This window comes from Cervus canadensis, chromosome 8, assembly GCF_019320065.1.
Source record: "Cervus canadensis isolate Bull #8, Minnesota chromosome 8, ASM1932006v1, whole genome shotgun sequence".
Lineage (NCBI taxonomy): Eukaryota > Metazoa > Chordata > Mammalia > Artiodactyla > Cervidae > Cervus > Cervus canadensis.
The window spans coordinates 57,168,411-57,196,083 of record NC_057393.1 but is presented as its reverse complement, the minus strand read 5'-3'; the positions used below and the strand labels follow the sequence as shown (position 1 = coordinate 57,196,083).

General features: G+C 45.3%; 1 protein-coding gene across 1 annotated transcript in view; it reads left to right on the top strand.

Moving 5' to 3' along the window:
- The window catches only part of WDFY4 (WDFY family member 4), a 251,632-nt gene that overhangs the window by 22,892 nt on the left and 201,067 nt on the right, over positions 1-27,673 (top strand). The window contains 9 exon segments of the mRNA XM_043476353.1: positions 8,831-8,945; positions 9,810-9,922; positions 11,930-12,064; positions 14,615-14,804; positions 17,132-17,321; positions 19,335-19,492; positions 20,943-21,395; positions 22,451-22,555; positions 24,152-24,342. Of these exon segments, the coding sequence (XP_043332288.1) occupies positions 8,831-8,945; positions 9,810-9,922; positions 11,930-12,064; positions 14,615-14,804; positions 17,132-17,321; positions 19,335-19,492; positions 20,943-21,395; positions 22,451-22,555; positions 24,152-24,342 (1,650 nt within the window).

Sequence of the window (27,673 nt, the reverse complement as noted above, 5' to 3'; positions counted from 1 at the left end):
CATTGTTCAACAATGATATCGTTCAATACCTGCTTAGGAGCCAGAGGAGAAACCTGCTCCTTTGGAAGCTAGGAAAGGAATCTGTGTCCTGACATGTGAGTGGCAGGGTGGCTGGTAACTCCAACACCAGGGCCTGGGAGAGTCAGAACATAAGTTGTGTCGATACGCAAACTGAGATATAATCAGTGGGGAGCAGCAGAGCAGTATTCCCTTCCTTGGTTGTAGATACACAGGAGAAGCCCAGCCTGTCCACTGGGCTGGCACTCTGGCTGGTGGCAGCTGGGAACAGTTTGGGCACAAGGAATTTCCTTTATTGTCTTAGAATAAAGTTCGTGCCAGTGAGGTCTGCCTTGGAGTTGAGTATGTTAAAATCTAATTGTAGAGTTGGAAAAGCATCCTTTTTATGAAGACTTAGTTTTTGCTTGACCACTGATTTTGGGATATTATTGCAAAATCCATGTACTTAACATTCAAAGTATGGAGAATATGAGATACTTTCACATTTGAAAATAAACTTGGATATCCAGGTGGAGGCTTTGGCAGATTTTTATTGGGAAATCCCTTTGCTAATATGTTTCATCTAACCTATTAACCAGAAATACTTAATGATTTCCAAAGATGACTCAGAATTTTCTTGGGATCATATTTATAGGATGCACTGAATACTTAGGCATGCCTTTCTGTAAAAAATTGCCAAGTAACTTATTGTTTATGAATTCATAATTTTCTCCATGTTTTAGACTGGTATTCTCCATAAATCCCATTTCACAGGTTGGATAACTGGTGCATAGGGAACATACTGGAAAAGAGCAACTAGATACAGAGAGGCCACTTAGGTTTCTCATTCCCAGCACTTCCTGTTCTGATGACTCCAACTTCTGGGAGGCAGTCTTACCCAGTTCTCAGATCAACTTTGCCTTATAAAAGGAAACATGTGAGAATCGCTGCCTCTCACCCACCAAGTCACTGGGAAAGTATATGGATTCAGCCATAGAACTGTATCTTCCCACCCCTCTGAGCAGCCCTAGCTCTGATGAAAGGACTCTGCACCTGAGAGCCAGGGCTTGATACCTCTTTGCCTCTCTCCAAATTGTTGATTTGAGAATTCATTCTTTTGTTGTACAAATATTTGGGCTTCCCTAGTAGCCCAGATGGTAAAGAATCTGCCTGCAATGCAGGAGATCCAGGTTTGATCCCTGAGTTGGGAAGACCCCCTGGAGAAGGGAATGGCTATCCACTCCAGTATTCTTGCTTGGAGAATTCCATGGACAGAGGAGCTCTTTATTGAGCTCCTATAGCCTCTTTTGGGCCTGGTGCTATGAAAGTAAGGAAGACCAATAGAGGTTTTACCTGTAACTGTCCAGAGCAGAGGATACTGAGTAGGACCTAAAATGTGTTTGTTTGACTTCTAGAGATTAAAAATTAATTCAGTTCAATCGCTCAGTCATGTCCAGCTCTTTGTGACCCCATGGACTGCAACACACCAGGCTTTTCTGTCCATCACCAACTCCCGGAGCTTGCTCAGACTTATTTCCATCAAGTCAGTGATGCCATCCAACCATCTCATCCTCTATTGTTCCCATCTCCTCCTGCCTTCAATCTTTCCCAGCGTCAGGGTCTTTTCCAATGAGTCAGTTCTTCACTTCAGGTGGCCAAAGTATTGCAGTTTCAGCTTCAGCTTCAGTCCTCCCAGTGAATATTCAGGACCGATTTCCTTTAGGATTGACTAGTTTAATCTCCTTGCAGTCCAACGGACTCTCAAAATTGAATTCATTCAAAAATGAATTGGTGCCATTTCTTCAAAGTGGAAAGTTTTCATGTGAGACTCAGATTTCACATTCCTCTTGAAAATATTTGTAGCTGCAATAGTGATAATTGGATGGAGATGGTTAGGGGCACTTCTTTAAACAGAAGATGGTCTTGGTCTCTTAGTTTACCCTAGTTCCTCACTCCCTAATACACCCAATCCACATCACTGATTTATGTTATCTGACCCTATATACACATTGACCTCTTGAATAGCAAGTGGTTCCTATTATCACCTAACATCGATATTGGTTCATATTTCCCAAACCCTTTCCTAATTACAGGAAGAATGATGGCCCTATTGTTGAACACATGCGATTTCGAGTCAAACAGTAGGGCTCCAGTCCCAGCTCCATTACTTATTAGCTGAGCATCCTTGAGCAAGCTACTAAATTTTACTGAGCCTCAGTTTCCTCATCTGTAAAGTGGAATCAATACCACTTTGCTAGGATACTGTGAAGGTGAGATCAGATGAGGATTGTAAAGTCCACAGCACATGGAAAGTAGACATGGTGCCCATTTCCTTTCCACCAGTCTCCTGGAAACTGACTGCACATGTGCAGTTTGAAATCCCATTAGTTACCATGATCCCCGAAAAAGGTGACAATATCTGTTATGTTTTGGATCTCTGGAGTCCATCTCTGAGGCAGACTATCACCAGCTTTCTTTTTTTTTTTATCATTTTCTTAAAATCTATATTCTTTTAAGGCCCATACACTTACAAACCTGTTGTTCCTATTAAGATTTGACCAATAAAATCCTGCCAGAACTATAGCTCTCAAGCTTCTTAATTAAGAATTGGTAGCAGAAAGGAACACGGGGAAGGTGGGAAGTTGTTTTTTGGGGGGGAAGGGGTTTTAGTGCAGATAAAATCTGAGCTGTAGATGAAGCCGGAGGATGGCCATTGGATTACAATGTAAGAAGTCAAGCTTGTAAAAACTCTCTTCTGAACTGTAATATCCATAAAACAGAGTTCTTTAAGTTTGTTTGCAAAGAACCCTCTTAGGAGTATCAGGACTTAAAAAGCCATCTCCTGTGGCATGTGTCCAATCAAGACTTTCCTATATCTCTTTGAGTTCAGAAAGACTGCCACCCCTTGCGCTTGTGTTGTTTAGGGAGTTGACTCCAGGATGTTGCAGACAAGGAGGTGTTTTTATTGCATCACGCAGGAAGCAGCACAGAGCCAATGAATTCCCAGGATGCAGAGTGGTGCTGGCAGTAAGGATTCAATGGACCATTGTTCTTTCCCTGCCAAGAGCCTTGGGCTTTGGTCTTTCTGAAACCTTCCTATCATAAGCTCTTAGAGCAAGAGAAGGCCTTCCTCTCACAAGAATGGGCAGGTCCTGTTGGCCTCCAGTTGACTTTGCTTTAGGGAAAAGGGAACCTCTTGCATTCTCTCATTGCATATAGATATTGGGTAATAATAGATGGAGAAACTATAGTTACAGATGTAGTTATTGTAGATTGTCCCTAGAATATGTACTTTGAGAGAAAGCAGGCAGCTAAATGATAGGGATTCCTTGGCAATTAGTGTAAAATTCCTCCCTGTCTGGGACAGACAGTCTCAGGGGTGGGATGACCTGGGGAAAAAGGCAACTCTGTGCATTTGGTAGATTAGGGATACTGCTAATAGGTTCACACTGCTCCCTTCAAGATGTGACATCTGTGTCCCCTCCTCTGGAACCTGGATGGGTTTGTGATGGTTTGACTAATTGACTAGGGCAAAAATGACATTTCCAGGCTCAGGTCTCAAGAGAATTGTAGCTTCTCCCTGTCACTTGGAATACTTGCTCTTAGAACCCTGAGGCCATGTTGTGAGGAAGCACAGGCAGCCCTGAGTAAAAGCCCATGTGGAGAGAACCTAAGCTCCTGACATTGCAGCTGCACTGCTGCTGACAGCCAGAACCATTTGCCAGCCATGTGAGCGTGCCATCTTGGATCTCTTAGCCCTTGTTCACCGCCCCAGCTGAGTGAAGCAGAGAAAAGCTGTTCCTTCTGAGCTCTGCCCGAATTGCAGGTCCATGAGAAAAATAAATGATTGCTGTTATTTTAAGCCACTCAATTTGGGCTTGTTTGTTATACAGCAATAGATAATCAGAACAGTGGGTAACACAGCAGGAATCCATTTATTTCCTAGTGCTGGGGGATTGGAATTAAAACCAAGTCAGTTGTATTTGTGTGTGTGTGTGTGTGTGTGTGTGTGTGTGTGTGTGTGCATGTACACAGGTGTGCATAGGTACTCTTAGGCTAACTGCCCGGCCAGTGGTACAGAGTTTATACTGTTGGATGTAGTCAATTATTCTTATATAAACCCAGCATGGACTCAACTGACTATGGAAGAGAGAGAAGTGACATTAAATATAATAGCAAGAATGACCAAGAGTTATTTCCAAGTGTGGTATCCAGAGGGGATGGTGAGGATAAATACTCCTTCTTGTTCATCTCTGGCTCTAATCCACTTCAGAATGGGGCCTGCAACATGGTTTATTCCCTTCTCAGGGGAACAATATTTTTGTTATGTTAATAAACTTTTGATGCATCAGTTTTTTCTGCTTACAAAGGAGAGAATTAGTTAGCAGGGGAAACTCATGTAAAGTATCTGAAATGTTTGAGTTTACTTAAAGGCCAAGTCATCAAACTCTGCAGCAATGAAGAAATAGCGATACTGCAGTCACACTTGAAAACTAAGGTTCTCTGTCTTTCAAAGCCAAAGTTTTCTCTCATTTCCTCTAGAGCTTCTGTCATTCCTTATGCTCTGGAGACCAGAGCATCATTTTCTTTTTCTTTCTTCCATGTGAGGGGACAGCCATAAGACATGATGGTGCAGCTTAGAGAATGTAAGTAAATAAAATTTTTTAAAAATATTGAGCAATATTCTCCCAGCATGCAAATCCCAATTTGGGGAAAAAATTAGTTCCTTTTGAAAGCTGCCTTAACTCTTCGGGGTCTCCATGGTACCATTCAGTAAATGATTGCCTCTGTGCATCAAATAGCACCCCAGTGGCCTGAAAGAGTTCATGGGGCCTCCAGAAGTAGCCATCATGGTCCCAGGAAGGAGTGTGAGCCTTGGGAGAATCTGGCTGAGTGTACAATTACTGTTCAGCTCACAGTGGCCCAATTTGCTTTATTGTAGAGTGCCTCCTGGAGTCCCACTGCTCAAAGACAATCTCAGTGCCTCTGAGTCAACTGCCTGCAAATCAGCCTTTCGGGGGTTTGCCAGCCCTGGGAGGAGGCACAGGCATTTGTTAGGAAGATATCATAGAGTTCTCAGTCCTGGGGAGGGAAATAATGTTACCACTGAAATTCCCAGCTAGAAGGACTGACTTTTCTCTCCAGAGATTAACTTTTCCAGGTGATAGCTGGTTTGCAGGTGGTAGCCATACATTTCTTAGACATGCACATGCTACTTCAGTGTGTGTGAGATGATTCAACTTTTTACTCTGCTGCTTAACTGGTTATCTCAGGTTACCGTGTGGTTCTGCCTCAGTTTCTGTAAAGTAGGAATAATAATTATACCAATCCCAAAAGTATGTTATGTGGATTAGTGAAAACAATGCATGTCAGTGCTTGGCATAGTATTTGGCACAAAACCAGCAACACATTTGGCCATTATTCTGCATAATGTGGGTCCCATCATCATATGTTCACTTATTAAATATTTGTTGGAGGTCTACTATGTAAAATAGTGCTTAAAATTCACCTAGTTGTTTTTGTAGTTTTAGCAAAATTCTGATGTACTGTTTTTTTATTTACTTTATTTTATTTACAAAGGAAAGGTGTGACTATGTTCATTTATAGGGCTAACATTTTTTTAACTATTTCAGATACAAAGTTATGTTCAAATCAAAATAAATAGCCAGGTACTCACAACCCATATGGGCTTCCCAGGTGGTGCTAGTGGTAAAGAACCTGCTTGTCAAGGCAGGAGAGGTAAGGTGCAGGTTTGATCCCTGGGTCAGGAAAATCCCCTGAAGGCAGGCATGGCAACCCACTTCAGTATTCTTGCCTGGAGAATCCCATGGACAGAGGAGCCTGGAAGGCTATAGTCCACAGGGTCGCAAAGAGTCAGACATGACTGAGGCAACTTAGCATGCACACATACATATACATACACACCCATATAAAAGAAATAAAGCATTTCAGATAAACTAAAGCCACCTGTGTATAAATTCAAGGACTTATTTCCCTTCCGCTCACTCCCAATGGTAACTCCCAACCTGCTGAATTAACATGCCCTGTGTGAAATGATATCCAAAGAGACAGCAAGTTGTAAAAGTATATTATGGTATCATTCTAAGATACCTATAAAACTGTATGGGGAACACATGTAAATCCATAGCTGATTCATGTCAATGTATGGCAAAAACCACTACAATATTGTAAAGTAATTAGCCTCCAACTAATAAAAATAAATTTTAAAAAAGGAAAAAAACTGTATGTAAATTATACAATAATATGGATGTATTTTTATAACCATAAGTAATACTATCATGCAACTTATGTATAGTCTCACAAGTTTTTGTAGCTCAAACTTTAATATACTTTCACAATTTGCTTTTTCCACAACATTCTGTTTCTGGGATTTATCTGTATTGATTCAGCTCTATTTTTTTTTCTTTTTCAGTTCTATGTGATATCCTTATATAAATTTGTCACAAATCATTCATTATCCTATTGATGAATGTTAAATTTTTCCCAATCAAAAATAACATTGCATAAATATTTCTTATCCATGTCACCTTGGGCACACAGGCCAGCTTGTTTAGGGATATACTTACGAGACTTCTCCCTAGCACTGGAATTGCTGGGAGGTTGGACATGTGTGCCCCCTTAGCTTTATTTAATTGTGTTAAATGCTTCTTCAAAGAGGTTCTTTCAAGTAACTCTCCAGCATAGGGTATGCGGGTTCCATGGTTCCTCACTTTCCCTACATTTGGTATTGTCAGATTTTTCATTTCTGCTAACCAGAAAAGTAGAAAATATCTTCTTGCAGTTATAGTTCGCATTTCCCTGATTATTAGTAATTTTCTATTTATCTTTCGATAAGTTTCCTGTTGCTTCATTTGCCTGTTTATTAAAAATCAGTCTTTTTTTAAAATTGATTTATAGGGGTCTAAATACCAGCCTTTTGTCAGTTACATGCATTGCAAATATTTTCTCCCAATCTGTAGTCTGCATCCTCTTTTTGTATATAGTGTCTTTTCATATCAAGAAGAGTTTTAAAGGTTTTTACTTTTAAACAAACATAGTATCTATTGCAAGGAAACATACTGAGAATGATTTCCCTTTGGAAATTTTATGTCTTTCTCACCCTTTCTAGAAGGAGGATCTCAGCTTAAAAAAATTGGTCATGCCTTTGGAAAGGAATATAATTTAATATGGCTGGTGAGAGGGAGCAGTGGACAACAATCTAGCAAAGTTGCATTTCAGAGTGGTCACTAACTGCCAGGAATGGGCACAACAGCTTATCTCCCTGGTGGGAACCTGGGGTGAGGAATTGCCAGGAACTCAAGTTCGGGGCCAAGGATAGTCACTCTGCTCTGTACTCAGCCTGTGACAACATGGGAGAACAGAGGGAAAGGACTCACATGAAAAGCAGACGTAGGAACAGGATTACTGTGGAAACTGTGGGAAATTCTGGAAAGAGCCTGGCATCCCAAGCAGAATTGTAAGACTTCTATTAAATAGCATTTTTAACAATAATCAGGCAAAGTCTGAGGAAAAAGAAGACCAGATGGGATAGAGATGAAAGGGACAGATAAGAGAGGATTTTAAGGAAATTAAAATAAACGGGAAACTAAAAACAATGACAGCAACAACTTGGACTGGGAAAGGATTTCCTAAGCTTGGAACTAAATCCAGAAAGCAAAGGAATGGACTGAGAAATTTCATTTCATAGGAATTTCAGATTTCTGTACAGTTTACCAAGCAATACCACATTTAAAGATGAAATGACAGATTCAGAAAAATTGAGATAATGTTATAGACCAAAGGTTAATGATTTTTGTACATAAAAAGATTTTTTAAATAAATAAGAAAATAATGAAAACCCCAATAGAATAATAGGCTAAGAGTAAGAACAGACAATTCAAAAGGCATTAAAAGTGTTTGTCCACTCTAGTTACCCAAAGATTGCGACTGAAATGAGATATTTTTTCTTCTGTAAGTTTTCTTATTTAAGATGAAAAAGCACCACAGTGCTCTATGTTGATATGGGTGGAAAGAAATCAGCCCTTTTCCAGAGAGCCGTTGGAGGCTAATCTGTTAAACTTTTTCTGGAGAGTGAGTTCGTAGTTATTAATAGTAATAGGTACCGATTCACTAAAAAAAGGGGGAGAAAAAACACTCTTTTAATTGGATGGTATCACTGACCCAATGGACATGAGTTTGAACAAGTTCCAGGATATAGTGAACGACAGGGGAGCCTGGTGTGTTGTGGTCTGTGGGGTTGCACAAAAAGAGTCGGACACAACTGAGCGACTGAACAACGGCAACAATTGAAAATCCCACTTTTTTAAACCTACAATTCCATCTTTTAGAATTTATCTGAAAGAAATACTTGCACTACTAAACTAAAATATCTGCATGAGGTTTGACAAGAGTGTAAGAGGAGAATCAGTGAGACCCAGCAGTTGATGGTGAGGAAGGGGAGGGAGGAGGGACCTAGAGAATTACTCTTGGAATTTCCTACTAGAGCAGGTGAGTGCTTGGTAGGGTCATTCACTGAGACAAGATACACTGGGTTTTGGGGGAAGGCAATGGATTCAGTAAAGTATGTTCGGGGTTTCAGGAGCACGAGTTCAGGGGAGATGTCCAGAGTCAAAGCTGGATGTGTTTGGAGCTCAGCAGTAAGTTGAAGACTTCATAAGCACTAGTGTAGGGAGACAGTGGGAGTTGGAGGGTAGGTGATTCACTGGCTTTCCAGTGAACCTGGGAAAGTGACTGAGGCTGGCGGGGAGGTGATTCTGGTGCCTAGCTTTGTAGCTTTGACATCACTGAGTGAATCCTGCATGTTGCACTTCAGGCCTGGGAACACTCCGTGGGGATCATCTGCTTTCCCAGTCTTCAACGCCTGGCTGAAGATGTTTCCAACCAGTTTGCCCAAGAAATACAGAAGGCACTTGTGGGAAAGCCTGCAGGTAAGAGAAGAGCTGTCCTGGAGAACTTCATGGAGGGCAAAACAGCTCTTTGGGCTCCTCCCAGGCCTCTGGCTAAGCCCCTCCCTGCTTTCTAGGGGAGTTAAAGTAGAGCCTTTGAAAATGCACAGCAGGCCAGGTTCTGATACTGAGGACCCTGGAGAACAAAGGAAAAGGCTAGAAGAGGGAAGAGAAGGGGGACTTGGGAAATTTTGCTGCTCTTGGGAGGAATACACAGACACACACACTCACATCATTGACCCTACCCTATATATGTGTGTGTGATATATATACACACATACACACACAGACACCACTCCTTTCCCCCCGCCCCCACCAACACATACACACACACGAAACCAAAGTCAAGCAAATTTCCTGCTATAGGTCCTGGCTCACATCCTTTTCTTCACGGAGTTGGACCCCCAGAGCCTGGGCTATAGGGCTGATAGCAGAAGGAGATTCCAGGGGGAAGGAATAGCTTGAGCATGGTGTAGATGGAGGAATCCCTGTGACAAAAGGGGCTGTGTGACATAGAAAGTGGGGAGAAGACACTGGATTGTGGCAGGTCCACTTGCTGAGGAGCTTGTTCTTATTGTTTAGCAATAGGGAGCCACTGATGGTTGTTGAACAAGGATGGTAGCATAATAAGAGCTATCCTCCAAGGAGATTAATGTTGACAGAGCATGAAATGTTTGGTACAGATACAGGCATCACTGTTGGGCGTGCAAGAGGTGGAAGTTCCGTAAGGATGCTAAGGCATACCTTAGGGAGAGAGGGGCCCAAGGGGAGGGAGGGAAGCTGGGTGACCTGGCCACTGCACCGCCTTGCTGGTGACACTTTCTCTCCTCCCCACACTGTTGCCAGAGCAAGCACGGGTAGCAGCTGGGAAGCTGCTGCGATGGAAGGGAGATGTGGACGTGGATCAGGATGGTTACCTACTCCTGAAGTCGGTGTACGTGCTCACGGGGACAGATTCCGTAAGTTCCAGGCCCCACTGGCCCCGCCTCCCTGCCTGGGCACTTCTCACCAATGTCCCAGCACAGGGCAGTGGAATTTCTCAAGGGTGCTTTCTTTCCACGAAACTGATTTATTGTTTTTCCTCCTCTACACCCCCTTGGATAAAGAACATGGACTTCAGAGTCTGAAATCCTGCCTATTCACATCCTGCCTTTCCACCTTATGTGCCACTTTTTTTTGCATCTCTGTTGTGCTGTTAATTTTAAAATTAGGGATAATAATGCTTCCGTTCTAGGGTTAGTGTGAGGATCAATGATGGGTGACATGTGTAGACTATATTTCCTGTGTGTCAGGGTGGGGCTGGGGGCATGCCATGCATTGTACAGTTAATCCTCCCAAGACCCTAGGAATCTGAGTACAGTGATGCAGCACTGGCGACAACAGTCAGGTCTGCCTGTGATGTGCAGCCTCTCTGACTCCATGCTTTGAGCCCCTGCTCTTTACCGCCTCCTGCTGAACTCAGACTAAAGGAGCCAGGCCTGTAGGCACCTGCCCTGTGCCGCACCAGAGATGAAAACAACTACTCTTCCTTCTTACCACCCAGGCCCTATCCTGGCTGTATTCATCCCACCATGAATTGGGGACCTTGAGTGATCTGCCGATGACTGATGGCCTCTCAGGCAGAAGCAGCCCCCAGAAGCTGTGGCCATCAGCATAAATGACCCAAAGTCCTGTGCAGGGCAGGTCCAGAGGTGCCTCTGTCTAGCGAGAGTGCCCGTCTGTGAGTGTCCTGGTGCCCAGACTAGGAACAGCAGGGAACCAGGCTGCGGCGGTGGCTGTCCTCTGTCTAATGGTGAACACAGGCATCTGACGGGCATTTGGAGATAGTACCAGGAAGGGGGAGAGGAGCACGGCAAATAGTTGCTCACCAGCGGGGGGACCACCCACCTGACATTTCCTCTCTGTGAGCTGCCTGGACCACCATCAGCGCCAGGGCTCTTCACTCCCTGAGGAAGGACTATTTTCTGCGTGAGCAGTAAAAATTAACCTAAAGCCTTGTTTTCTGCTGGGAGGAGCCTGCCTGCAAAGCAGTGAGAGAGGAAGCAGTTGGCTTTCTGGGGCGATGGTGCAGTTCAGAGGACAGGGAGAGACACCTTGAGCGCAGCCACGCAGGGACACATGTCCAATGCAGGGGACAGACATTACCTGCAGTGAAAACTTCTAGGCACCAGCAGCCTGGTGCTGGCCCAGACTGTACAGTCTTCCTTTCTCTTTTCTAATGTACCCACCGTTGTCTGTCAGATTAGTCAGTCGGGTGGGATATTGCACACTTTATATTAACCACACACGTGTTCTCTCATGAGCATGTATGTGTGCACACACACATGCAGAGGTCACCATGCAGTAACAGCGGTGGAGCTGCAGGCAGAGCCCGTGGAGAAAGGCCCCGTGAAGCTTCACACTCAGGCTGATCCCTCTATTCTGACTCCTTGTCTCCTCTCTGTCCGGCAGCCCTGGGGCTGTTGAGGTGTGTGGCTCACCTATATAGGTGCTCACCTAGAGGGCTGTTTGGGTCAAGATGAGGTCTTGGATCTGAGCAACGGGATGGAAAGGGCCCTGATCACATCCTTGATTCAGATGCTTGAACTTGTTCTCAGCCACCGCTTCCTGACTGAGTTCCCAGTTCCCTCATCAGGAGGAAACCTGTCAAAATCAGCAGTGTGATTGCCAGGAATGCCCTTGATTTCTGCTCTGCAGCAGCCCTCCCCCTATCCTTCCTATCATCTCTCTATCATGTAAAAGATATGTCTACCTAGCACACAATACACACTTTATGTAAACTTAATCGTCACAGCTGCCCCACTGGCCCTAAAGTTGTCTCCATTCTTAATTGAGAATGTGTTGCCGAGAAAGAGGAAGTGGCTTCCCCAAGTTCGTGGCTGAAAAAGCGGAGTTGGATGACCTCTCTGGTCTGGGTCTGGAGCTGTGTTCTGCAGCCCTGGGTCATGTCTGAACTTCCCTTGCAGGAGACGCTGGGCAGAGTTGCTGAATCTGGGCTCCCAGCCCTGCTCCTCCAGTGCCTTTACCTGTTCTTTGTTTTTCCTCTGGAAAAGGATGAGCTTTTGGAGAGTGATGTTCAAGTTCAGAGGATGTTTGTGCAGGTGAGTAGGGGGAGGGCTGGACTTCGTGGGCCAAGACCAAGCTTCTTCTTGGTCCTCCAACCTGCTTCTCCAACCTCCTCTGGTCTCTCTCTATCCCTAGCTCTGAGCCTCCTCTATTGTCCTGGAGGGCTCAGCTCACCCCTTCGCCCCTAGGCTCTGCAAATGCTGTGGAATCCCATGCATTTGGAAGAAAGAGTTTCTCTCCACCTCCTTGTACCTCTGTGCTGCCCTTGTTCTCTTCCAGAACAGTGTGCTTCTCTTCCTCCTCCACTTGGCTGCACCAATTTCTTGTCCTCCAGTCTGTGCTCTAGGGTCCTGCCTGCCCTCCTGGTCACCTGGAACCTCCTGTCTCTGGCCCCTGTACCTCTAAGAACAAACTCGCTAAGCCCCCCTTATGTAACTCTATAAGTGCTTGCTATGTACCAGCCTTGTGCCATAACCTTACACCCATCACCTCCCTGAGTCCTCTCTTTCATCACAGGATGTGCGTGGTATTGTCATCTTCATTCAGTGTAATCTAAAGTATGGTGAGTAAACACGAGTCCAGAGTCCAAGTGTGGCTCAGTGGTAAAGAATCCACCTGCCAAGCAGGAGACATGGGTTCAGCCCTGGGTAGGGAAGATCCCCTGGAGAAGGAAATGGAAGTTTACTCCAGTGTTCTTGCCTGGGAAATCCTATGGACAGAGGAGCCTGGCAGGCTATGGTCCGTGGGGTCACAAAACAGTGGGACATAACTTAGCAACTCAACAACAATAAGGGTCATAGAGGAGGTGAGTGGGGGCAGGGATTGGAACCCTGGGAATCTGGCTTCTGAGTCTGCATTTAACCACCCTGTGGGGTCACCTCCATCTCTCCTCTCAGACACCATTTCAGGCCACTATCACATGTGGTGTGCTCATGTCATTACCCATCTTTCCTATCTTCTCTAACTGGCAGAGACTTTTCACGTAACTTCTCACCTCTCTCCCCTACCCCTTTACCGACAAGTTCTGCTTTCTCAGCTTCTGGTGTGCTGTGTTCTCCAGAAAACTCCTGTTGCCTCTCTAGTGGAGGCGGGGTGCTGTCTGTCTCACTTCTCTTTGTGCCTTGGCCAGGGTATCACATGGAGCAGGTACATGGGACCATTTGGGAACTGCCAGTGCCGCTGTCCACTGAACATGCATGTTCACATCCGCATCCACGTTAGGCCAACGCTCAAGCCAGAATTACCAGTGGGTATCTCATGAGTTCTGCCAGATTCCACTTATTCAGGGCCATCCCCTAAGCTTCACTTGTTACACATTTAGGCCTCATTTGCCCACATATAAATCATATTTTGAGTGGTGGTCAGGACACAGTACTGGGTACTGAAACAAGTCTTTACTGTGTGGTTTCCACGTGCTCTTCAGGGAATTAATGTAGCCCTGTCTTCAGTGGTCCTCTCTACGTGTGGACAGAATGTGAGCCAGAGCGATACCACCTCAAGGTTCTTCAGAGTTTCCTTATTTCATCCCACAAAAATATACGGAGCTCCTCTTGGGTGCATCTCTGAACTAGACCCACACCCTCTCATAGAGATGACAGAGAGATGGAGAAGCCAACTGGGGAGACCAATCACAGGAATAAAGGAGCAGGGTCCAATTTTTTAAATGCTCTGATGGAAAACTGAGAGATGTGCTGGGAAATGAGAGCCGGGGACCTGACTTACGGTTGAGCATAAGTGGAGACACTTCTGAGGAAATGGCATTGAACCAGGGAGCTGAAGGTTGGGATGGAGATGTGAAGAAGGGAGGAGACAGGAGAGGAGAAGAAACGGCTGGCCAAGTGAAGGGTCACACGGCCACCATCACCTGCCATCTTCAGGGGAGACCAGAAAAGGGGATCTGTCCCCAGTTCCATGACTACCCAGCTGAGACTCCATCACTGCGCAAAAAGGGGCTCAAGGATTTGGACAGAAAGAGCTTTCCATATTAGCCAAAGTGGAAGAGGGTCCCCTCAAGACCACCAAGAGCCAAAAGGAGAGTGCGTAGGATAACGTGATGGAAGAGGCAGGGCTGGGCCATGCAGAGCTCTGGGAGCCGTATTAGAGTGCTTGGTTTCCATGCCAGTGCACAGGAGGTTTTCAGGAGGTAACCATAGGAACAGGGGATGGGTGGGGGCAAGAAGTCCAGCTAGGAAGTTACAGGATAACGCTCGTAATCTTACGGAGAAGTAGAGGTTGAGTGCCAGCCAGGGATTCAGGAACATGACTCTCTTTTTAAATAGCACCGTTAATTCTGTATTTTAATCACAGGTGGCATTTTCTGCATTTCTATATAATAAGACACTTCTCTAAGTCAAACACTTTTGTGCTATTCTGGAGTGGAAAGGATAACCACTGCTTGTACTGGGTTAGGAGTCCACATTTTCGCCCTGCCACCTTTTTATAGGTGGCTGTTGACCATACCAGTCTCAGGCAGAGGGTGATCATCCACAATTCTATCTCTCCTGCTGAGACAAGGAAAAGTAAGGAAGAAATTCATTACAGGAAGGAGGCTTCCTAATCAGAGACTTTGTATTTTTCCCCCTCAGATGTTGCTCAACATTTGCGGTGAGGCTCAGGGTCTGGAGGGACTTCTCTCAGGAAATGAGCTCCAGTCTCTCATGATTGCCACGACGTGTCTTCGGGAGCACAGCTGCTACTTTTGGAAGGAGCCCACCTTCTGTGTGCTGAAGACCATCTCCAAGGCCCAGAATGTTGGCGTCATCCAATACCTACAGGGTATGTCCCTGGGAGACCAGGGATGGTCTGTGGGCACACTTTCTAGAATAAGACTCTGGGATGCCCTGGCAGCATTAGCATAGATTCCAGGGATCAAAAAAGAGATGAACAAACAGGGTTTTCACTGATGCCCAATTATGCCTAGTAGGTGACCCTATATTACTTAGGTCCATTCACGGCAGGGCTTTTACTGTTCATTTTGATGATCCATTGGAAGGGAGGGGGAAAGGCAACTTATTTACTATACATACTGTCAAACACATACTATGCTGAGCTCATTTGTATATTATCTAATTTTTTTGAGCTAGATATTGATGAGTAACGCCATTTTGTAGTGAGGAAACATGATTAAGCGTGATAGAAGAATTTGCCAAGGCTCCCCAGCTAGTGAAGAAGAGGATCACATATTAAACCCGAGATGCCCAATTCCAGTGCCTTAGGTTCTGCTCTGGACAGTGTGTGTAAGAGTTAAGGACTTAGATTCTGAGGTTAGACAGCCAGGCTGTGGGCTCCTGCCCTGTCCTCCTAGCTGAGTGACCTTCAGCACTTTACGCCTGTGTGCTTCAGTTCCTTTGCCTGTAAAATGGAGATAACAATCCCGCTGATCTCAGTGGATTGTTGTGATGCATTAATGAGTTGGCACATTTGAAGCCCTCAGACAGTACCTGGCAGTGGATGCCCCATTGGTCAGCATCCCAGCATCATTACTTGGCTGTGATCAAAGGTTGTACCCTGAGGGAATCAATGCTTTAGCTGTCCGAGGACTTCCCTTAGCATTGTCTATCTCCCAAGGACTCAGGTAATGCTGGGAAGCACGGACACCACTGTGGCCTGTAGAATCTTGGGAAAATGTACTGGCCTCCGTTCAGGTGCTGGCCCACCGTGGGGCAGGGAGGGAGGCTCTGCAAGGATAACTTGGATGAGTAGGTTTTAATAAAAGTCTTCAGCTGACCTTCCCACCACCGTTGTTCAGCTTCACCAGCTGAAGTGCCTCTTAGGAACATAACCATCCATCTCTTGGGTTAACTCCAAAGGATCTGAGCCTGCCAATGTGACCTGCTTGTCCACAAGCACTTGTCCTATGACCTGTCTTCTTTCTGGGATCTCTCACCCCCTCTTATGTCAGGGGGTGAGAGCTGGGCACACACAAGTCCCCCCTCTTACTGTAACTGAGCCCTGGGATGAAACATCATCCCCAGTTTCATGACTGAAATTTCCCAATGAAGTTATGGTCCAGTGGTAATAGTGTAGGGCTGAGCCAGGCCTGAGGTGCTCAGCAACCCATGCACCCCTCACAGACTAACCCCGCACAGGGGTTTCTCGGAGACCCCTGAGAAAAAGCTGCCTGCCTTGCTGGCAGGGGTCTCTCACTGTAGTCATTATTCTCAGCTGGAAAAAAAAAAAAGCCATGTTATGGAGATCTAGTCACCTAGAGTCCTGTGCCCAGGGCCCCTGCAGGGGAATGAGTATTTTCCATGGGCCTATAGGCTGAGGAGAAGGCCAGGAAGTGAGGACTAGGCTGGTGTTTCCCTGCCAAGCCAGCAACTCTCAGTGCTTCCCTGCCCAGCATGCAGTCTTGAGATCGTGTCCTTGGCCTCACAGGTGAGGGACTGAACATGTCTTATCTCTAATTTTGGGAGACACTTTTCCTGAACACTGGCGTGGCTTTCCTGGCATTCAGAAGAGGCTTCTCCTAATGAAAGAGCCCTAAAAACAGTGATCCATCAAAATGCAAACCCAATGGCATCTTTCTGCTGACTCAGTTCTTCCCCTGGCTTCTCACAGCTCTGGGGTAAACAGTGCATTCCATAGCAGGCCGCATACCAGCTGAACCGTCTTCTGCCTTCTACCTTGTGGAACACACTTCCGGGCTCCAACCCTCTGGATTCTTTAGCAGCTGAAACACACCATCTTTTTGCCCATCATCTTCCCACGTGTTCATATATCCTTCCCTGCACTTTTCATCAAGCTAATTTCTGCACAGCATTGCTTCCTGAAGGTCTCGTGTGACCCTCAGGTCTTGTGTCTTACATCTTGTTATTTAATGGACCTGCATCCCTCTGCATGCTGGGAATTAGGGGCAGAGGGCTAAGAGACTTTCTTCCTCTTCCTTTTTTACTTACTCTCCATCTGGGCCCCAGAGCGTGGCTCTCAGGATGACACTTCTCAGAGAGGAGGCTTCTTCTTGATCCAAGAGTCAGCAGAAGTGTTTTGGATGAATTGTTATTCACATCTTGACATACAATTTAAAGTCAGGTGGGGAGGGAATGACCACGGCAGCAAAGCTATTGTCTCTGAACTCAGCATGGGTGTGTTTCCCCCTACAGCCATGGATTGCATCAAGATCTCCCTCCAAAACCTCTCCAGGCTCGTTGACACCCTCCCCGCTCCTGAGGTGAGCGAGGTAGTGAGCCTCGTCTTGGGCTTTGTGAAGGACTCCTATCCCATCTCCTCAGCTCTGTTCCTGGAGTTTGAGACGGGGGAGGGCTACCCTCTGCTGCTCAAAGTGTTACTTCGGTAAGTGGCTGTGCTTGGTGGGAAAGAAACGGCGGAAGCTGAGGCCCTCAGAATCACATATGGTGCTCTGGAGAAAGATATTGAGGCTTCTCAGAATGTCTTCTGAAATACAAATCTCCATAGATGGTGTCCAGAGAGACTTTTATTGCAAAAGTAATACAATGTGCAGCTGAGTTTGAAGCTACTTCTTTAGGAAACCAATGGGTGATCTCAATAATAGTTTTACCAAGTCCATTTGGTGGCATGTACTGCCGGCATGCCTGCTGCTCTGACAGTCACCTGTCAGGGTCTACATCCTGTTTGGAAGGCTTTCTAGGATGGCTGTGATGAGCTCTGCCAGTATGATGAGGGGCAGGAAGTGCCCACAGATCAGCAAACATCAGGACTAGCCCTCTACCAATGACTGGTAGAAGCTGATGGATATACACCCAGCAAAGTTGCCCCTTGAGTGGGATAGCTCTACTTTGCCTTCCAGAGTCCCCAGGAGGACTAAGCTCCAACTGCTCTTGCTTGGTAATGTTCCTGTGCTGGCTTCCTTCCATTCCCTGTCTCAGAGGGCCTTTCCCCTACTGTTATTCTCAAATTATTCATCCATGGGAAACACACAAAGATGTGACTCAGCAAAATCTGGACTAATTTCCTCCACTCTGAATTGCTATGTCCTCTTCAAGTTGGGTCCAGGGATTTGATAAACCAAGGGATGGAAGTGAGAGAAACTTGGGGATGGCCCAAACTCTTCCACTGGTTATGGGGAAGCTCTATAAGGGCAAAGCCACAAAAATTCCCTTGGCTTAGCTCTGAATATGAGCAGCGTTGCTCATCTGCAGGGTGCAGATTACCATTGCACTTTACAGATTTTGCTACAGTCAGGCTTTTAGTCTAGAGGGATGACTCGGATAAGGGGACTGAAATCCCAAAGGAATGGAATTAGATGACAACATCCAGAGGACCTTCCTCCAAAGGCACACACAGAATGAATGTCTCTATGTGCTTAGTCTGTCAGACTCAGACTTAGTCTTCAACAGACTCAGTCGTGTCTGGCTCTTTGTGACCCCCTGGACTATATAGCTCACTGTAGCTGTCCATGGAATTTCCCAGGCAAGAATACTGGAGTGGGTTGCCATTCCTTTCTCCAGGGGATCTTACCAATCCAGGGATGGAATCCAGGTCTCCTGCATTGCAGGCAGATTCTTTACTGCCTGAGCCACCAGGGAAGCCCAAGGAACGTCTCTACAAGAATGCCATATTTTACACGAGTCTGGACCATCACTGACTGGTGACTGCTACCATGGATGTCTCTGTCATAGCAGTTCCTGAATATCTCTTCGGTTAAATGGCTGGTTGGTTTTCCCCAGACTTCTTGTGGAAGGCAAGAGGGAAAATAAACTGTTCAGGGAATGTCAGAAAAGACCCAAATCGGCTCATTTGTTTTCCTTTCTGCCTTAATGGAAGTCACACTGCGAACACTTTTACCCTTGACATGACAATGAGACTTAAGAGACCATTCTCCATGAGAAGAGCAAGGCAGCCCACTACACATAAGTAGGTGAAAACGAAAGAAATACCCACCCTTGAAATAAGCATGAAGAAATCTAATAAAGTCCAATTATTTCCCATGGGGTTTGTATTGTTGCTCTTCTGAAATATCAAATCTCTCATTTTGGGAGTGCTTCTGCCCTGTCAGTGCCTGAAGCCCATACATTTTGGGAGTCCTACCACGGAGAGCAGCTCTCCTGTGAGCAGATGCTGTGGCTCTTCACAGGTTTCTCTGTATTGTATCTCTGCAAGTCCTTATATCTAGGGCTGATGCTTGCAAACAGAGTGACTTTTATCCACCAACCCCCCCTGCCCCGCCCACCGCCATGCCTTCTGGTGCTAAACTGGTGGAGATCTTTGGGGTCATGCCGAGCATTGTGATCTTCATTGCCTCTGCCTACCTGTGAAAAGCACCTTGAGCAAACCTGGCTGTTCTGTCCAAGACATCCAGGGAGCTGGTCTCGTCTGTCCCCACAGGTACGACGGACTGACCCAGAGTGAGGTTGACCCCCACCTGGAGGAGCTTCTCGGGCTGGTGGTATGGCTGACAACCTGTGGGAGGTCAGAGCTAAAGGTGTTCGACAGCATCACTTACCCGCAGCTGGAAGGCTTCAAGTTCCATCACGAGGCTTCTGGTGGGTCTCTGGGCGTCTCTGGGTGCCTTGTGCCCTGACAAGGCTATGCAGATCATTTCCTGATTCTCTGTGCAGAAACAAACATGTGGCACCTGTCAGTGACTCAGTAGGGTCTGATTCTGTCATGCCTTTGGGGGATTACCTATGTATTTAGAATCTCTCCTTTATACATTTTCCCAAATGCCCTGGGTGAGACTTAGAGGAAATGTTTGCTCAAATAATGGAGACAATCTGTGATTTCCATTCTCACCTCTGATGTGACTTACTCGGTGACATCTGCTTGTCTAACAGGGGCTGGTGGCCCTGGAATAGCAACCCAGGCTCAGAGTCAGTGCCTCCTTAGTTCTATGATATTTTGATTGATTGATTGACTGATGAATTCAATCAACTTCTGTCCAGCAGCCACTCTGCACCATGCTGGAAACCACGGTGAACAGGCCAGGTGTCTCTGCTTTAAAGATTCTCTACAGACACTGTCACATAAACCCCAAGCTATAATCTATTCAGTAACTGGCTGATAAAATAAGAACAGAGGTGACACTAGGGGTGAGGTTTAGCTCTGCCTGGGTCAGTCAGGAAACTGTACAGAGAGTCTCATTCAAGAGAGGTTTCAAGGCAAAGGATGGGTGGGCCAGGAAGGAAGGAGGGGGACGAAGTGGAGGGTAAAAAGCTGTGGGGCCAGTGTAGGAAAAGCCACTGGATGTGACTCCAGCAGACACACAGGGCAGTGTGTGGATTAGAGAGGAGTTTCAGAAACATTTCGAGTGTCTGAGGCAGAGAGAGCTGGAAGTGGAGAGTTCTGTGAGGAAGTGTCTCAAGGGCAGGATAGAATGAGACTTGACCTTGTATCTGGAGAGAAAAAGGGGGATGGTCTTTTTATTTAACAGCTTGTCTAGAAATGAAACTGACTTTGCTTAGTAATCTTTAACATCATTTGATTTTAGCTAATTAAAACCAGTCCTCCAGCCCTGTGCTGCCCAATGGAAATATAATGTGAGCCACATTACATAATTTTAAATGTTCTAATTACAAAATTGTAAAAATTAAGAAGAAACAGGTTAAATTATTTTTCATATTTTCTTTAACTCTATATAGCCAAAATATTACCATCAAAAATGTGATCATACAAATAACCGTTAATGATTCTTTTCATCGTGTTCTTTTCTTTGTGCTATGTCTTAGAAATCTGGTGTGTATTTTTAACTCAGGCACGCCTGGGTTCACAGTTGCCACATTTCAACACTTAATCAGCCAGCACATCTTGGACAATGCAGTTATAACCTTACTCATACCCTATGCAGATGGCTTCTCTGGACTTCTGATAGATATTTACTATAGGAATTAGAAAGTAGAAACTTTAAATGGCACATCCTCGTGATAATTCAATCACATATTTCTAGGCATAGTCAGGAGAAATGGCTTGCAGGATGATTCCTTTTTGCATCTTCAGGGGTGACTGTGAAGAATCTTCAGGCCTTTCAAGTCCTGCAGAATGTTTTCCACAAAGTCAGCGACCCCATCCTCTGCACCAAAGTCCTGTCATCCATTAGGACCATGTGGACCTGGAACGCCCGCAACTTCTTCCTGCTGGAGTGGACCCTACAGCCCATCTCACAGTTTGTGGAGATCGTGCCCCTGAAGCCGACCCTGGTGCAGAGGCACTTCTTCCAAATGCTGGAGGCCCTGGTGTTTGAGCTGCGTTACGTGCCCCATGAGATCCTGCGGAAGGTGCAGCGCCTGATCCAGGAGAGCCCAGAGTCGCTCTGCACCCTCGTGGCCCTGCAAAGCATCCTCAGGATTGCCGGTGGCGACCCGCTCTTCACTGACATCTTCCGGGACTCGGGGTTCCTGGGTCTGCTGCTGGCCCAGCTGCGGAAGCAGGCCAAGATCCTGAGGAAGTCAGGTGCCTCCCTGGAGTGTCAGGAGGGGAAGTGGGGAATGGGCCGGGGTCAGTGTTAGCTGGGCCTGGTCTGTGTGCCAGCCTCACCACCCATCAACATAACAGAGAGAAGTGAGTGTGCAAGAGTCGCCTGGTGCCATGAAGGTTAGAGAGAGTACCCTTGGGATATGTGGCTTCACAGAGCAGGCAGCCTCCCTGTTTTCCGTAACTTGCTTGCTCTTCCCCATGATAAGTTGAGAGGGCTAGGTGTAACTTTAAGCCAACTCATGGGCTAACTCAGGCCTGATGATTTCTAAGCTATCAGATACCTCCTGCACAGGTTATTGTCTGCGTGCGTAGATGGGTAGATGGGGCGACAACACGACAAGGCCTCAGGAATGCAAAAGGGAAAGGGCTTTCAGAGAGGCCTGAAGCTCTGGGTGGGGGAAATGTGTGGGGTCAGCTCTGGGGTCTACTGGAATATGACCACCCTGCTCACATGGTGCTGTAGGGCCCAGTGATCTCCCACTTGGAATAGAGGTCAACAACCAGGGCCTTGCTGGCCCAGCTTGCCCCTCTAAACTTGGCCACACTTTTCTGTGCCTTGCTGGGTTGTATACCCATGGCTTCTTGGAAGCATCCCCTCACCTCTGCCTCAAGAGTGCTGGCCTGGTTCTTTTCCTGCCTAACCATGCCCCATGTACATACCTTGGATTTTTCTATAAGCCTTCCAGGGGACTCTGATGCAATTCAAGTTGGAGAGCTTCTGATGTAGGGATTGTAGGGTCACATCTTACAAGTTGGGATGCACACTCCTTTACAATGGAAGCATGATATTCATCTTTCTTTAAGAAGATAGACAGTGGACATGTCAATGGACATGAGTTTGAGCAAACTCCAGGAGACAGTAAAGAACAGAGAAACCTGGTGTGCTGCAGTCCATGGGATCGCAGAGTTGGACATGACCTAGTGACTGAACAACGACAACAAAGAGGATAGAAAAGTAATAGAATTGGAGATTTGGGGCCATATCACATGTACTTAAATTTTTTTTTTTCATTGTTTCTTAAATATGGCAGGAAACAAAGAGTTCAATCCTGGAGTTCAAGATACAGAAAGAGAACTGACTTGTGTGATGCTGAAAACTGTGGTCACGCTTCTGAAAGGGTCAGTTAGGAATGCAGGTGAGAATGGTACCAAATTCACATTGTGACTGCTTGGGGAAACACTGACTATTTCCTGATGATTTATGTCAGTGTTCAAAGGCTATATCCAAAGAATAGCCAGCACTATGGCTGTGGCTAATGTCCATTTACTGCTTTATGTCTGGTGATCATCAGTAAATTGGTAGACACATCAGTTGACACTTTTTACTGTTTAGGTTGCTAAATAAGGTTGTGAGTCAAAGAGTTATCTTAAATTTATGAGACCACAGAAACCCCATTTCTCTCCAGTAAAATCTTTTAATATCCTGCTGCACTGATTATAGTTGCATTTATAAAAAGATTCGAATTGTAAAATATTGTCATCATTTTTAGAGATATAATTTGATGTGCTTCTAGCCCATGATGGATTTCGTAGCTTCATTCATTAAAAAGAAAAATTTAGCTTCCTGAGATCACGTGGCTCTCATGTTTAAAAATACATGCATGTATGTTATACTATGAAGCAGATGCATCAAAAAAGTGACATGAGTGGGTTTGGTGATCTGGTGCATCTTTACCTGGGGCCCTCACAGTCAACTATACCAACTGTGAATGACTATTTCATTATGGGAGAGCATCTCTAATGGGAGACTATAAAAGATTTCCTGGAGGTTCTGGCTAAAAGGGAGATACATATTCCTAGGCTCCCTCCCAGAGATCTAATTATCAGGTCAAGGTAGAGCCCAGAAATCTACTTTTAAACAGGCCCCCTAGGTGATTCCATGTAAGGAATCCTTGGCCCATAATTGGGAAATCCTGCTTCATGGAGTTGACCAGCTCAAATCTACATCATGCCATTTGAATGATCCAGTTACTTCCTGGTTCTTATTCTACATGTGATTACTCCAAAGATCAATCCTGGGGAAGAAATTCTTAAGATTACTTTTAAACAAAAAACATACCATTAGCCATATTTCTTTGATTCTGCTCCCCCACCATCCCAAGAAACTGCCTATGAATTAAATTCATTCTTAAATTCTGGCTTGCTTTCAACAAGACTTTAGGCAGAGATAAGAATTGATAAGATAAGAATTGCCCTCAGACGGTAAAGCATCTGCCTACAATGCGGGAGACCCGGGTTTGATCCCTAGATCGAGAAGACCCCCTGGAGAAGGAAATGGCAACCCACTCCAGTATTCTTGCCTGGAAAATCCCATGGACTGAGGATCCTGGTAGGCTACAGTCCCTGGGGTCGCAAAGAGTCAGACACGACTGAGCGACTTCACTCACTTCACTAGATTAGGGAATTATGTGGAAATAAGTTTCAGAGGTATGTCCAATTAAAGTTTATATTACTTAGAAAAGGGGGGGGGGGAGCGTGGTTTCAAAAGCAGAATTCTCACTAGAGAAGTAAGCGGTTTTTTAAAAAATTCTCAGCTACATAGTTTCTCTATTCCTCTTCTTATTTTAACAGTAAGTATTGATTTTGAAAAAAAAAGTTTCTAATGGGTGGAAAAAACACATACATATGTAGCCAAACAAACTTGGAAATTGTAAAGAAAAGCTGTCCTTATAATTGAAACTAAGGTGCCAAGGCACCCATCACTCTAGCAATACTGTCTGTCTGGTCCCCAGTTGTCCTGAAAGACCACGGCATGGTGCCCTTCATCAAGATCTTCCTGGATGATGAGTGCTACCGGGGAGCCTCACTCAGCATCTTGGAGCAGCTCTCAGTCATCAACGCCGAGGAGTACATGAGCATCACTGTGGGCGCTTTGTGCTCGTCCACTCAAGGGGAAATACAGCTGAAACTGGATCTCCTGAAGGTGATGTCATGTCCTCCTTTGTGATGGGCTTTCCTATGGACATGCAGCAAGTGATCGGCATTTGCCCGTGCATTCATTCCTTCACTTGGTCACTTATCATACAGGTAGAGTAGTACTAGCTGCTGTCACAAATAAATCCCACCTACTCAATAGCCTGGCACATTAGAGGTTTCTTACATATGGTCCAATCAGTAATTGGGAGGAATGTCATTCAGGGACTACTGCCACCTAGGCATCTAATCCAGCCAGCAGACAAAGGAAGGGAGGGCAAAGGAAATGGCACACATTCTTTTTCTGGCCTAGAACTGGTGCGTGTCCAATTTTCCTTGGGCAGGATTCACCTGGATGCATGAGGTGCCAGGAAATGTAGCCCCTGGTTGGGCAGTTACTTCCCAGCCACACTGTAAACTATGGATGTGGAGCCCGAATCGCTGGTGGCCGAGCTGCTGCCTTGTTGACTTGCCCAGCCTTTAGTGAGCATCTACTAGTTACCAGGCCTGATGCTGAGTGCCCAGGACACACAGTTGAATGAAACTCAGCCTTTGCTAACTGGTAGCTCTAGACTAGGACTAATATTAAGTAAGCAATCATGGTGATGCAGCATGGTTATGCCCTGGTAGATGCTGAAAGCAGGCTGCCATGGGAACAGAGAAGTAGAAACCAGAGTTGCCTTGCATGTTTGAGGAAGGGTCACAGAGGAGCAAATGTCTGAACTGGGAAGAGGAAGCCAAAGGCAGTCAAAGGCACAGTAACAGTGGTTACACAAGGAGAAGTCAAACTAGGGTGTCACCTTTGGACAACAAAGGAAAGCATATATTTTTGTTTTTATAATATTGTTAAACATCATCAAATTGTCTTAAAATAGTTAAAGATGATAATAAGTATCATCAGCCTTACAGCTCTCACAATTTTCTTTCTGTTCCTGCTTTTCCATTTCTTTTGTCTGTGGGGGCTTATACCTTTAACTAAAATACCCTATCTTTTGTTTATGGCTGTTTAAGAGAAAAGCAGACTGAAATGCAAATATCCCCCAGGGAACTGATTTGGGGACCTATCACATCTATCAGACCTATCACATCTGCAAAAGAACCCTGTATGCAATACACACGCCTGTTTCATTACCATGTTATACTGGACCACTGGTGAATTTTGTATAACACAAAGTTGCTCTCACTTCCAAAATTAAACCCTCAAATGTATTTAGCCATGACTATCTCAGTACAAAGCCATTTTAACAGTTAGAGAACGACATTTAGTTTATTTTACCTACTTAATTTCTCAGCAAAGCCAGTGTCAGGCACTGATGTAGCTGTATTCATGTAATCTGATGACCTAAGCCTGTAGAGCTCACCTTAGCCAATGTGTCAGGAGAAGCCCACTCAAAAATGACATTTTAACTATAGTTATTGTGCATTTCATAGATGACAAGAATCAAAACAGTGATTTAATCACAGAGTCAAAAAGTCAGTGAAGGTAATGGAACAAAAAAGGAAAGTTAAAGGTCTTTTGAAAGATACTGGAGTTCCATGGTTATGTGAAGCAACAGGTCTGAAGGGAGCATGTAGAGGGGAGATTAAGGGAGAGAGATAGCAAGAATTAATGAGAGTTTATAGTTGGAAAGCACCTTGGCTTCATGTGGTCCAGTCCTGACGTGGCAGTAGAGACAGACCTGGAGAGATTCTAATACTCAAAGATGAAGTTGAATTTGAGCCTAAGACTAGTGACTAAAAATTTGGTGGTCTTTTCTCTTCACCATGCTCTTTGTTGAATTTTTTTCTCATATGTCTCTGTTCACCTTAATTTGAATGAGGAACAGGGAAGGAAGGGAGCAAGGCAGTCAGGACTTTGATTTTCTATGAATAATTGGAATCCCTAACTGTACCTGGCATTTTCACATTTATAGTCAAACAGATCCATGGAGAGGAAAGTTTTGGAGAATACAGTGTTTTTGTGCCTATTACAGAAAAACTCTCTGCTTTGCTCCAAAGTTCATCTTGCTTATCTGATAGCCCAGAGGCACCTTACTGGAGTGTCAGACCTTCGGTAATAAGGCTGAATTTCCAGAATTAGCAATGTGAAGCCATGGTGTTTTACAGATTTAATATCATTTCAGTATCACACTACCAAGAGAGTACATTAGGGATGAATACTGTGTGAGCTTTTTTAACACAGTCATACCCTGGGCTTCCCTCATAGCTCCGTTGGTAAAGAATCCACCTGCAATGCAGGAGCCCCAGGTTTGATTCTTGGGTCAGGAAGATCCTCTGGAGAAGGGATAGGCTACCCCCACTCCAGTATTCTGGCCTGGAGAATTCCACGGACTGCATAGTCCATGGGGTTGCAAAGAGTCAGACACGACTGAATGACTTTCACTTTCACTTTCACCCTGCGCTCAATGTGCTGTCTTCTTCCTGGGTACCAAGTTACTGCTGGGCAGTGGGGAGGGTGCCTGGAGCCTCCATGGCTCTTCTGGGGCCAGGCTGATAACACACTGAAGCTCTGGTGAGTTGTGGGGAAGGATTGGGTCCGAGAGCCTGTTCCAGCCTTGCCCACCATCGAGTCCTATGAGCAACTAGCCAACATTTGCTGGAATCTGATATGAGATAGGCCTTTGTTCTAAATCACTTTGGGAACCCCTTGGGAAACAAAGATGTAAAAGTAGTTCTGGCTAGATTTCCCTTTTTGGTCCCTGAGAGTGTGCCTGCCCTGTGCCTGCAAAGTGGGTCAGATGTAGAATGAAGGGGAAGTGATGGAATGTGGGGACCTCAAAGGCAGGACCTTCCACCCCACCACCTGATAAAGGTTTGCCATCTCTGAAGTATACTCACATCATGGTGCCACCCTCGCTTCCTTTCCCTGAGAATTAGCCAGCTGCCCTGGAGGAGAAAATTCCTCCAGAAACATGTGACTTAAGGCAGTTGCTTCCAAAAATCCAGTGGTGCTTCCATACCAATACAGAAGCACATGTGACTTCACCACCTAATTCTGGCAAATGATAACCGAGTTAAAGAATAATGTAAGCAAATGAATTTCCTCTCCACGGCCAGTGGGACCATGATTGGGTTATGCACAAATTCAGATTGATTTGCTAATATACATTTAGCTGTTCAACTCTGAGCTTAATTGCATTACCTCACCCGTCTTCCAGCATGACACATGGAAAATTATGAGGAATAACAAATAATAGAATGTGAAATAAATCCTGTTAGTCCTAACATAGTTAGCGCTTTGCAGCAGACATCCATTTTATAGATTCAAGCTGGAGGAATACTAACTCAGAGACGATGACATGGTAACTGAGTTAAGGAGGAGAAAATGTGCTTAACGCTGA